Genomic DNA, 12095 nt, shown 5'->3' with positions numbered 1-12095 from the left:
TGCACTGCTTTATAAAACACTTTAAAATCTTTCTATTATAACAATATCTTAATCTCCAGGATAGGTTAATTGCTCCTTATAATTTTAAGTCTACATATTTTAATAGCTGTTATGGAGTATTCAATGCGGCCTTTTTCTGTTAAAAAAGGGGGGGAGGGGGAGAAACTTCTGATTCTAGGGGTGTCCCTCTTAAGGATTTAAACTGTCCTCATTTTACTGGTCAGCTGCTTTGTGGGAAAGGGGGAGCAGACTAATGAATCAAGACGCTCCTAGATACTCACTAGAATTTTAGTTTTTGGAAATCTCTCTAAACCAGTCTTGGCTATTGTACATTCAATATCATGGATGTTATGTCCCTGCCTACCCAGCTTGGCACACTTAACTTTGATAGAATAAGGTCTAATAATTCAACAGCATAAGGCTAGTACATTAACTGTTTTACCAAATTTAGTACCCTGCCCCCGTTTTCTTTAAAACACACACCAGCCACATGTGAAACATAAATGGCAAATCCCACCTCTTGTTAAGGAGTCCATAGTTGGTATAGTGACTAAGGAAACAAGTCATGAAGGGCTTGTTGCTTTTAAGAACAGCAGATTTATGAGAAAGTGATATTAAACAGTGTGAATGCAAGTTTATTTTATTCAGGGAGTTTACAAAAAATAACAATTGATCTTCCATGCAAAACCCAAGAACCTTGTTAATACAATTAGATCTGCACAGTTAATCACGTAAAACCAGAAAGGATGCATAAAGATCGAAAAAACTCAACCATGCCTTCTTGCAAATTCATCGTTACATGATCATTGTTACATGACCTATATATGTTTTGTAGAGAAGCCTCGTATTGTAGCAAAATACTGTAATGAAAATGAAAGTTGAATGTTTGCTTATTGTGACAAGCAGCTACCAGACCTCTGCTGATTAGCTATGCTTTGCACTTCTGTAGCACCTTCCATCAGGGAAACTCAAAAACATTCTACAATGAAGATACCCTCACAACACCCCTGTGAGGTAGGGAAGTGTTCTCTTTACAACTTAAATAAAAACTGAGGCACCATGAAACTTCCACCCATTCCTATCCCATACAGACTGCTTTCAACCTTTTGGACCACTTTTCTTCATCTGTGTTTGTGATCTTGCCATTTGTGGGTATTAATAGTTTAATAGGCCTGAGTGAATGCATTATTTAGCAGCATGAAGTTTGTCGTATTTAATTTGCTTCATTAAAATGAAGCCATTTATGCCTCTTAAAAATGACTGCATCTGATTTTACAGTTTAAAGACATCCCTGTTCACACAATTATCCCACATAAAAGCAGATTTCTGAGAGAATCCCTGGTCCTGAAGTATTTCTTCATATTATGCCTTCCTGATTCATAACCATTCTATACTGCAGAGAAGGAAGTGGTAAGACTGGACTGTTGAACTTTAAATTAGATGTGAAATATTTTATTGTTTCTCCTGTAAGATACTGTCTTTGTGAAGCAAGCTATTCCACAGGGGCCAAGCTGCAGTAAGCCTCCCTGTTTCCTAGAGAGAGAGAGGGGATCATTCAAAAGTAACCTCTCCTGATAAACTTGCAGTGGTACCATCTAGAATTCTACTACCTCATTCTATGCATTGTGTGACAGCTGCATCCCCTGAACTCTCCCCATCAATATGGAACTTACAGAAGTACTTTTCTTCATTCCCCCCTTTTTGAGAGCTGTCTTTGGACAGAATGTTCAACAATGCAGTGTTACAGCTGCACAGCAGGCAAGGAAAAAAGTAACTATTTGGACATAGTTTCTTATACAGGTATCCACTAGTCCCGGCTGGAATTGTTTGCAGGCTTGGCACGTTTACTCCACTTGCTTCCTTGTGTGGGTTTCACTGAGTGCTTATTAACAGCCATTATATTTGCTTTGTACCTTTCAGCTACTGTAGTTGTTCACAATTAAGTCTGTTCAATACAGCGTATATACTTTTGCAGTAGAAACTTGTCACTACCTTTCCTGAAACTTTCTGAAAGCAACCAGTGCAGCTATTGCTGCAGCCAGCTAGTTAGGCACAATTCATCCAATGTAATGCCAATTTCCTTTGACTATTACTATGCAGAAAAAACTATGATCACATCATTTTCAGCAGTGATATGATATTGGGAATCTTTACAGCAGTCTAAGGCCTCAGTGCTAAACATTTCTATATACAGGTTCGATTCAGGTCAAATGAATACGAAGAAGATATTTATGTAGGCAGACTTGGCTCTGTGCAGAGCATGTAAGGTGGTCAACCGGGTTCAGGACTGATCTCAACAGACCTAGCAGTTAGTTACAGAGTGGACGTCAGATAAAATTCAAGTGCCAGGGATGGAGGAGCCTATGCAGGACAAGCCTACCATAAACCCTCTCTATTCCAGCATGACACCCAACATTGAACAAGAAAACTAGCAATGTGGCATTATACTGATCACCATAGTGTGTATGCTCTAGACACACATCTGCAGACAGCTTGTAGGTTCAATACAACAGTGTAGAGTTTATGCAGAAGCCCCTGAAAATGTGAAGGCCCAGCAGGCACTCCTACTGCTTTCATAGAATGAGCACTCTCTTCCTGAGAGCCCTTTACCACCAATTAAGAACAGACATCCTTCTTTTTGGAATAGAATCTCCACCACATTTCCTCAGGTTATCAGAATTACAGATTATACATAAATCTAGCTTGATTAATATAACTATTTTTAAAGACAGTTAAGTGAAATACAGATTGACCATACTTACCTAGAACAAAACTGACACTGCACTAATGTAATTTTTAATGCATTTCCAATTGCACAATTTTTAATGACTACTTACAAATTTTGACAGGGTTCTGTCAGCGGTTTATTAGCTTTAATGTTCACTCATGGAAGGATAGCTAACTTACAAATTTTGACAGGGTTCTGTCAGATCGTTTCTGCTGAAACACTGGCTTGAAAGATCTTACCTATGTTTTCTGCTGGTGGAAGGCACTGTCAGTTAAAACAGGAAAGGTAATTTTTAGCAAATTCACCCACCAGCTGCAGCTACCCCACCACCTCTCCAAAGGTCCACAGAGCCTTGGGAGCATAGCAAGCTGCAGTGCAAATGGGAGATCAAATAGTTCACTTTTTCAAGTGATGCTCCGCTGGCATTAAACAAGATCCAACAGTTAAACATTCTCTTTTGCCATCAGACAAAACTTAAATGCATTTAGTGAAACTAATGCAGCCAGATGTCCAGAATGAAGCATCACTCCTTTGTATTCCAGATGAACTTTTCTTTACAGGCCCGTTTTAGTAAAACAATTATACATCAGAATTTGTTATGGGGAAATTATTTATTGACCCCCTTAAGTACAAACAAGTCTGCCAAGCCAGTAGGACAATACTGACTCTTACATGAACCATTAAGTTTTAACTGCTTTAGAATTCTGTGGTGTAAAAGGCATTATATGCTGTACGAAGGATCTGGAGTTGTACTTTGTTTTCTGAAGTTATTTGGTGATTTAAACAGACAAAAGAATTGTTTCAATGTCTATGCTAATTGTTTCAATGTCTATGCTCTTTTCAGTGTAAAAAAATCTTACATTTGAAAAAGCCCCAAAATCTAAGGTTACAAGAAATTTAATATGGACCAACAAGCAAGCTGTCTGCTTAAGTACCAATAACTGACTGCCAACCTCAACAGTGCTGCTTCCTTACCAAGAAAAGGAAATCACTTTAATCTGTGGTGTTTGCTAGTGGCAATATATGCAGGGTGAGGTAGACACTGATCAGATTTACCAAGCTAGTCAAAGGAATGGACACCCATCATGATCAATAGTGCACAGCTGATGATTTACAGTCCAAGTCTAAGCACATGTACTCAGGAGATCAGAGGAATTTGGGAGTAAGTAACCTGCATAGGATTACAGCTTCAAGTTTCAACTTCATGATCATACATCAGTTTTATCATGATTAATGATGCATAGCATCATAACTACGTGTAAAGATTCATTAGACTCCAGAATTCATGTACATTTCCATTTATTATATTTATTAATGTTACAATGTTTTTTTTTGCTCTGCCAACCATGCCCGAGAACTCAAGTGAAGATACAAAGGACAGCTTCATCTACCCTATCATAGTATATTAAAACTTGATTTCTGTGTAATAACAACCTCATAAAATGTCAAAGCTGGAATTTAAAATTTTATGTTTCCACTATGCCATTAAGTGACATACAAATCCACATAATCTTAGTTCTTCAGCTTTAATATCCTGCTAATGTTTTGTTGGCAAATACATTTCAGGAAATATATTCAGTTCAATGGTGTCAGCTGTAGGTTTACGTTCAGTGATCTGAGCACCCAGAAGCCTGGCTTTGTTACCTTTATATCTATATAAAAATGTAACTGTTTAGTAGCCATTTGGGTTATGGAGAGCAATTCCTTACAGGGATAAGGCCAATGCCATTCTAAGCACCGAGATAGGGAAAACAGTTGGTTCTTCTATAAACCAATGATTTGACATCATTGCCAATAATCAGTTCTTAAGAGACAATATCGGTATCAGTCACACCAAATTTTGGATGCGAGAAAAAATTAAATAGGATTACTTTCCTTTATGCAGGAACATCTTTAGGCGCTGAATAGTTTTAACCACTGTCAATATCACACAGTACAATATAGCACGAATCTTAGCACAAAGTACTATTATACTAGCTTCTCTCCAAATAAATGGACATAGCTGGTCAGAAGACTGACCTATAACTGAAGTCATCACTAAATCTTTGGGCAGCAGAGGAAAAGATGCTGTAATGCAACATCTTATTCCCAAAATATTTCCAAATTTCCACCAGTAAGCCACGACGAAGGACATTTTCCACTTGACATGTAGCTACTTCCATTATGCAAACACAATAGTGTGCGATCAACAGCTGTTAGTTGCCATAATACAACGTCATGGCGTATGTTTTTTTTTCCCAATAAGCTCCAAGATGCTAAAGGAGCACAGACATTTCTGGCCACTGAATGCAAACCTACAGAAATCCTCATCCCTTGAACCCCAGAGAAGGGGGGAAAAATTAAGTATGGATAGTCTGCATATTCCATGCTGCTACTTGACTATACTGCAATTTCTCAAGCCAGAAAAGGCATATTTTTAAAATGAATAAGAGTTTACATAGTTGAAAAAGTTAATATATGCAGACTAGTCTCCCTACATTTTCTATCTGGTTGTGTATTTTCTGATAACTTTAAGCAAATTAAGGTAAACAAACTACAGCTCAACAGTACACTGCATATTTCTGAAAGTGGTATATACTAGAGATTTCTAGTCAGTTATGGCTACATACGAGAGGATGTCATAAGTGGGGGCACAGGACAAGTTGCTCATTTAAGGTCACTTCAATTTGTTATTTATAATAAATCAGAACCCAGATGGCTGACTTCTGCAGGATTTCTGAGAGGAATCCAGTAGAGCTGGTTTCGAGTTTCAGATGGCCACTAAAGAGTTGTAACCTTTTCCAGAAGTTGTGATCCACATGGTGTCCACAATGAGTGCAGCAAGTCTGAGGTAGTCAACCCTTACGAAGGCTCAGTATCTGAACATAAAAAGATTTGAAATAACCACTGGCTGCCGATAGTTTTGCAGAGTAATCAAAATACTGGGGACTCTTGTTCGACCACTTACATTAATCTCTCTTACATCCAAGGAAGAAATCGGGTGTACCATATTAAGCATACTTCCACAGTGCAGAAGAGCCAATCACTTACGTCAAAGTAGTCTGCACTTGTTGCAGTAGATCCAGTAGAAATGAGACGGCATGTTCATAATAGCTGTAGTTTAGTTACCTTAGACTGGAAAGGTATCAAATACCATTCCTTAATTGTAATGTGTGTGCAGCTTTACTGATCCCCAAGCACAGCATATTGGTTGTCTAGCTGAAGTTTAGTTGCCTGGGGTTTTGAAACCTCATCCCTACCTCTATTTTTGTGTTTTACTACTTCAAAGCTCTTCTCCATTTCTTTATCCCTAAGGGAAAATAAATGTAATCAGTAAGGGTCTTAAATGCACTTGCCCCTCAGAAATATTAATTCAATGACACTAAGCTTTAGTTGCAAAGCTCCATGGCTAGGGCCACTGACACGATGGAGCTGTGGCCTACAATCCAGGGAACTCAGAAGCATGGCTAGGGTCCTGGGCATGACTACTGGAATTACTACAACAGACTACAATCCCATTATACAAACTGCTTTTGAAACGCAATGGCAGAGCTGGCGATTTGCTGTCTTTAAAAAGAAGAATTCCAGCTGGGATACTGGCATAGTTCTCTGGATTATGGATATTACAGACTCCACCGTAGAGCAATATACAACTTTAAACAGTTCTGAATATTTATGTCCAATTCAGTACTACATCAATAGTTGACTGAAAGTACAGACTTCCTTCCAGAGAACTACAAGACCAAGAGAGGTTTGAAGATTTGTTAACAGCTATACCCCAAATGCCACATGGCATACTGAGATAAGTCTCTTAAGCTGCTTGTGACATGGTATGAAAGTCTGTGGTTCAAACTCAAGAATTCTATCAAGTACACTCAAGATCTGGATGTACATACAGTACTGTACTAAACTCATTCCCAGAGGTAAGACCAGATTCCTTGAGAACATTTGACTCCAGACAGATAAAAATAGAACCTTAAACCAAGGTTTAAGTCCTAGTTTAACAAACCAAGCCACCTAAGGGAGGCACAAATTAAAGCAAAGCCTTATTTCTTCTGTCAAGCTATTAAAGTTTTAAAATCTCACAAATGGCCAATAAATTTAAGATCCACAGAGGACTGTCATTTGACACCTGGAACAAACACAGATCATCCCATCCCTCTAATCCATCTCTGAATATCATTGTTTGAGAAAATCTCCTGTCTGGACATGCATGAATACAATCTACATGTATATTTACATATTCAAAGTCTGTTTGCTTCTCTGAGTGTCTATCATGTCACATACTGATTTCTCTACGGTTTCTGTGGACGGGATTAGAAAGCTCTGAAGGATTAGGAAAAAAAAGCAATGTTAAAAGGCAATTGTGCAGAGTGCTATTACCATACTTACTTTCTGGAATCTACATGCTTGGCAGTGGACTGCAACGATGGAAATTGTGTATCGCTATAGATTTCTGGGGGTCCTTGTGGTGTTTTCCGTGTCCTGGTTTCTCTAGCACCAGGAGGCCTATATACCCCACTGGATTGGACAGGCTCTGGGCTTTCTGTAAGTTAGAAGATTTACAAATAACCAACATAAATGAATGCATATACCAGTTTGGAACACAGTGGCATAACTTAATTTTCAGAGCACTGTACGCTGTCCAGCATTCTGAAGATACCTGGTCTCCATTGACCGTAACAGTCACCTGCTTCTTTGTTCTAATAGGCACCCTATTATCAAAACTATTTCACACAAAGGCTACAAAACATCATAACAATGGAACAGCTCCTTAGTACCCAGTGTTCAAATTCTTTAGTTCAGCATGCAACTGAAACTTTTTTCTGTTTCTGCACTGTTCCTCCAATAAATAATTAACATGTTTCACATACAGAATAGTTAAAGGAAGGCCTTGCTCATCATTCTTGAGCAAAGGCAAGTATCATCATCTGCTGCCAGGCAATTATAACAAATGTGATCTAACCAGAGAGAAAGTAGTACTCTTGTTATCCCCTTCTTGCTTTAATCAGGTCCTGACTGTCAGGAAAAAGGTGATTATATAAATTGCCTAAATAAAAATGTAATAAAATTTTCCATAAAGTTCCAAGTTACATGCCCACAATATTCACATGTTAAGACATAATTTTTATAACTGACAGAGCTCATTCCTAAACTAAGCTACCTGGCACCTAGCAAAATGGCGTCCCAGTTCTAATATGAATTTAAAAACCACTGCATCTATTGACAGTTAGCTGTCCTGCAGTTACCATGAGACAGACTGACATCTTAAATGTTTATCAGCATAGTTGTTTCATTTTAAGAACTGATACGGGACCATCCATTACATTATTCTTGAAGTTAGAAAGAAGCTAACTATTTTGATCATCAGCAGTGTAGTAATGGAAGGTCATGTTTTATAGTCAGTTAAAACTAATATAGGCAAAAAAACCTTACCAACTATTTCAACAACAGGGTTTTGTGTAGCAGCAGACTTATTCCATGGGCCGGACGATTTATCCACACCACCACCAGGTTCTTCATTGTAATCCCTTGGTTCTTCTCTCTTTTCACCTTCATCATCGTCTTTTTCACTGAGGAAAAAAGCAAAAAGTATTGTCCATGTCTACTACTTACATACTATGAACATATACAACACACTATCCATTTCACATTTTCTGATGTTAAGCCCATAAAGCATCAGTAATGCTTATACCATGTTGCCATCTAAAATAAAACAAAGATTTCTAAACATTTTGCTATGCTCTCCATATAAGCACTGTGATAGCTTGCAAATATAAAGGGATGGCAAGTGCAGCCAACACAAAAACGAAGAGCTAGCAGCCACTGCAGATAAGCATTACATGACTACAGGCCAATAGTCAGTGAAGTATAGAGTACAATGACTTAAGGCAGCATGACTTATACAACTTAAGGGGAAGGACAAGCTAAGAATCCCAATACATTTGCTGCTCATGTGTTTTAACAGTGATAATTAAAAATAAGATTAAATGGAGTGGATGCAGGGCTCTGATAACCTCACTGGCACCTTTTAAGTCAAAACATCGATAAATGACACATTATGTAAGATTTTGTTACAGTACTACATGGTTAAGATTTGCACACAGCAGGGATTGCTTTGAAGAAATACAAGCTATCATGTGGTAAATAATTTTAAGGATGACTTGATCAGTGGCATTTCTTCAACTATTAAAGTGAAGCCAGTCTCACTGAGCTAAATTATGACTTTTACAAAGAATCTGCTTCACTCAGGTAAACACAGAATGTTGATTCATTAAGAGTTCTTTTATTCTGAAGACAGCAGTACCTTATTTGCATGGACTGAACTCTGAGACCACTATAGTCAATTTCTTCCTGCTCAAACTCCTTCCAGTCATCCTCTTCCTGAAAAAAGCAAGTATTATACCAACTCATTATCAGGCACTTCACATTGAAACTTATGAAACAAGCATGAAAGAACAAAAAGCCCCCCCACACACACCTGTGGCAGAAAATACCATTCTGAAATCAAAACTGATATCATAGGAAGGCACAGAATGACAACATCGCTATTTTTGAATTACTTATTCAAATATGAACTTCTGAAGCATTTGATAGATGTAACCTGGTCAGGCATAAGAGGCTCAACATTTTAGTACTGTTTGTATCTTTTGCTTATGTTACATAACACATGCATTTTTTTTCGTTTGTCCTTGACAGAGCAGACCATGAAACACACTTTTAGTGTAATGCTTCACAATATTTTTTGTAAAATATGTATTTCCCAAAATCCCCTTATGACAAGCATGAAGGCAATATGTAATTTGTTTCTGCATTTCACTTTTTGCCATTTTTTCCTGTTATGCCCTTTATTCCTCAGTTGATGGACAATAGCTTAAACCAAAAGACCCCTGCAGTTCAGAGTACATGATCTATAAAAATGCACATTTAAATCTCTCTGCCCCCACAACCCTCCTGAACCTCACCAGAATTTTATTTATTTATTTATTTTGCGCTTTTTATCCCGCCCTATCCAGTAGCTTATCTGTCTTTTTTATTCCACTCTTACCTAAAAGAGTTCAGGGGCAACTTACATTTTCCTGCCTTCTATTTTATCCAGACAATCACTCTGTAAAGTAGGTTAGGCCAAGACAGGGAGTGACTGGCTTGAAGTTACTCACCAAGTTTCATGGCTGAGTCAAGAATTTGAAGTCAGGCATTAGCAGTCCTAGTCCAGCACTAGTCACTATACCATACTGGCTTCCTGACTTTCTATAGCCAGTTACATATGGGATTAAAGTGGGAGGAAAGTCAGCAAATTGAAATCTAAAGTGTCTTCTGCTTCAGAAACATACATGCACAAAAACTCCATCCTTATCTTTATTCTGTAAGGAAGACACTTCAGTTTGGAAACCACCATCTGTGGCACACACTAACCCTGTATTTCCCAGCATGATTTAAGCAGCTAAGCAAAAAACAAACAAAACAACCCCCCCACCATGCTATAACAAAAAGCACTTGTTAATAGAGTTCTTCTCTGGGTATCCCAAATTTTCTTTTCAAAGAAAAACACACAGATAAAAGAGTTACCCAGAATGGTAACTCACATTCCAGGGAAAACAAATTTTAGACAGGCAGGTCATAAAACTCCCCAATCATTTTACTTCATTATCTCCCTACTGATTGGTCCAAACTCTGCAATTTACCATGTAACTCTATGCAAAGTTACTCTAGTTCAAGCCCATTTCAATAAGAAACGGAGTACATAGGAGTGCTAAAGACATCAGATTAGGAAGTCAAAGTGCAAATATAGCACATTTTATTCGACAAAAAAATTCTTGAACAAGAATGCTTTCAACTTTTGCTCATGTTTTAGTAGAATACCATGGAAAGCCATTAATAACGAAAGAATTTAAATAGCAAGAAACTCAAGCTTTTCTACTATAATATGTGGTCTCATAAGCCTGGCATCAAAACATACTAGTTAAATAGTTGTTCTGCCTTGCCTTAGCAATGATATGCACAAGCAAGTGCTTGTATAGCAACTGTTTTAATCCATTTACTCTTCAAAACCACCTGTACGCATTCAGCTGCTCAACACACAGGCACTGTCTTTCCAGGCAAGTGAAAAAATTACATGATAAACCTCTGTACATGAATGGCTCAGTTTGGAGCCACTGGGAACAACGTGAAGTAGTCTTCAATGGTTCACACACACCAGGGTCGTCTAACAAAAGTAAATGCTTTCTTTAAGCTCATGAACTTAAAGCCCCAATTTTTAAAAATCAAAACCTTGAAATTTAACCTCCAACACTGCTGTCCCTCATATAATAAGCGACATCTGCTTAATATGCATTAGGTGGAAAATTCTCCAGGACTCAGCCCTAGTTTTACATTTTCTAGAACTCCGCTTTGGAAGCCATTTTTCACTGAGAAGACGCTGGACTGCCATGTTGCTGTCGGTGGCACAATTTCTTCATCTTTTTAAATCAAGCAGAAAACGCCCTTTCCTTCCAATGTTGAAATAACGGTAATGAGCGACTACAGCCTGAGAAAAACTGCAGCCTAGCCTGCTACTGCCACGCCTGCCCTCCTCAAAGTATTAAGTTTGGATAAACTCCCTGGCGCGTGGACCCAGGGGAAAGCCAGTGGAACTACAGCGGCAGAGCCAGGGGTGGCGGAACTGGGCACGAGGCGTGGAAGTGGGGCGCCCTCGCCCGACCAACCTTCTGCCTCCTTTGTCGCGGGAGCCCCCGCCACCCACCTGCCCCCGAGGGGAAAGGGGCGCCCCCGCCAAGGACCAAGGAGGGGCAGCGGGTGCGAGTTCCCCGCGCCCCAGAGCCAGGCCAGAGGGGCCGCCTGACCCCGCGGCTGCGCCCTCTGCCGGCAGGAAGCTGCCAACGCCCACAGGAAGCAGTCCGCCCCAGAGCCACCTTCGGTTTGCCGGCTTCCCCCCACCCCTCCGCCTGCGGCGCTGGACGAGGCTGCCGAAGAAGCCGTCGCGGCGGCGCCTCCCCGGCTGCTTTTCTCTTTCCGCTTCTTTTTGTCTCGCTTGGCGAAGAAGTCGTCCAAGCTCCTCTCCTCCGTCTCGGCCATGGCGGCGGCGGCGGCGGCGACTCCTTCGCCTCGCGCTCCGGTTCAAACCGGTTGCGGCCGACGGACTGGACGCGTCGTCCTCGCGCCGGGCGGTTGGGCTGCTCCAACGCCCCGGCGGCGGCCCCCCTCGCAGGTGAGACCCCGGCACCACCCAGAGCAGCCTCACGTGCGCCTTCTCGCCGCTCGGTCCGTCAGCCGCTCCTCCTCCTCCTCCGGGTGGCCGGCAGGTGGTACAGCCCACAACCGTCGCCGCCCCCGCGCGCTGACTTTTTCCTCCTCCCTCCTTCACGCGGCGGCGGCGGCGCCCGTTCGA

The 12095-nt window shown here is 40.3% G+C and overlaps 1 protein-coding gene across 3 annotated transcripts; it reads right to left on the bottom strand.

The window, feature by feature from the left end:
• Window positions 1-625: 625 nt before the first annotated feature.
• Window positions 626-9886, bottom strand: CDV3 (CDV3 homolog (mouse)). 3 transcript variants are annotated; one of them, XM_015412361.1, is made up of 5 exons: window positions 9868-9886; window positions 9015-9091; window positions 8144-8280; window positions 7100-7253; window positions 626-6017 (listed from the first exon to the last, which is right to left on the bottom strand). In XM_015412361.1, exons 2-5 carry the CDS (start codon window positions 9023-9025, stop codon window positions 5891-5893), a joined length of 429 nt encoding a protein of 142 aa, XP_015267847.1. In that variant the 5' UTR covers window positions 9026-9091; window positions 9868-9886; the 3' UTR covers window positions 626-5890. The 3 variants fall into 3 exon arrangements, with proteins under 3 accessions (XP_015267847.1, XP_015267855.1, XP_015267861.1); XM_015412369.1 differs by having other exon boundaries at window positions 626-5586; window positions 9868-9885; XM_015412375.1 differs by lacking the exon at window positions 626-6017 and having other exon boundaries at window positions 7096-7253; window positions 9868-9885.
• Window positions 9887-12095: the final 2209 nt, after the last annotated feature.

Source organism: Gekko japonicus, unplaced genomic scaffold (genome assembly GCF_001447785.1).
Source record: "Gekko japonicus isolate JY-2015 unplaced genomic scaffold, Gekko_japonicus_V1.1 scaffold747, whole genome shotgun sequence".
NCBI lineage: Eukaryota > Metazoa > Chordata > Lepidosauria > Squamata > Gekkonidae > Gekko > Gekko japonicus.
Note: the sequence above shows the minus strand (reverse complement) of the source record. Positions and strands in the feature narration are given on the sequence as shown.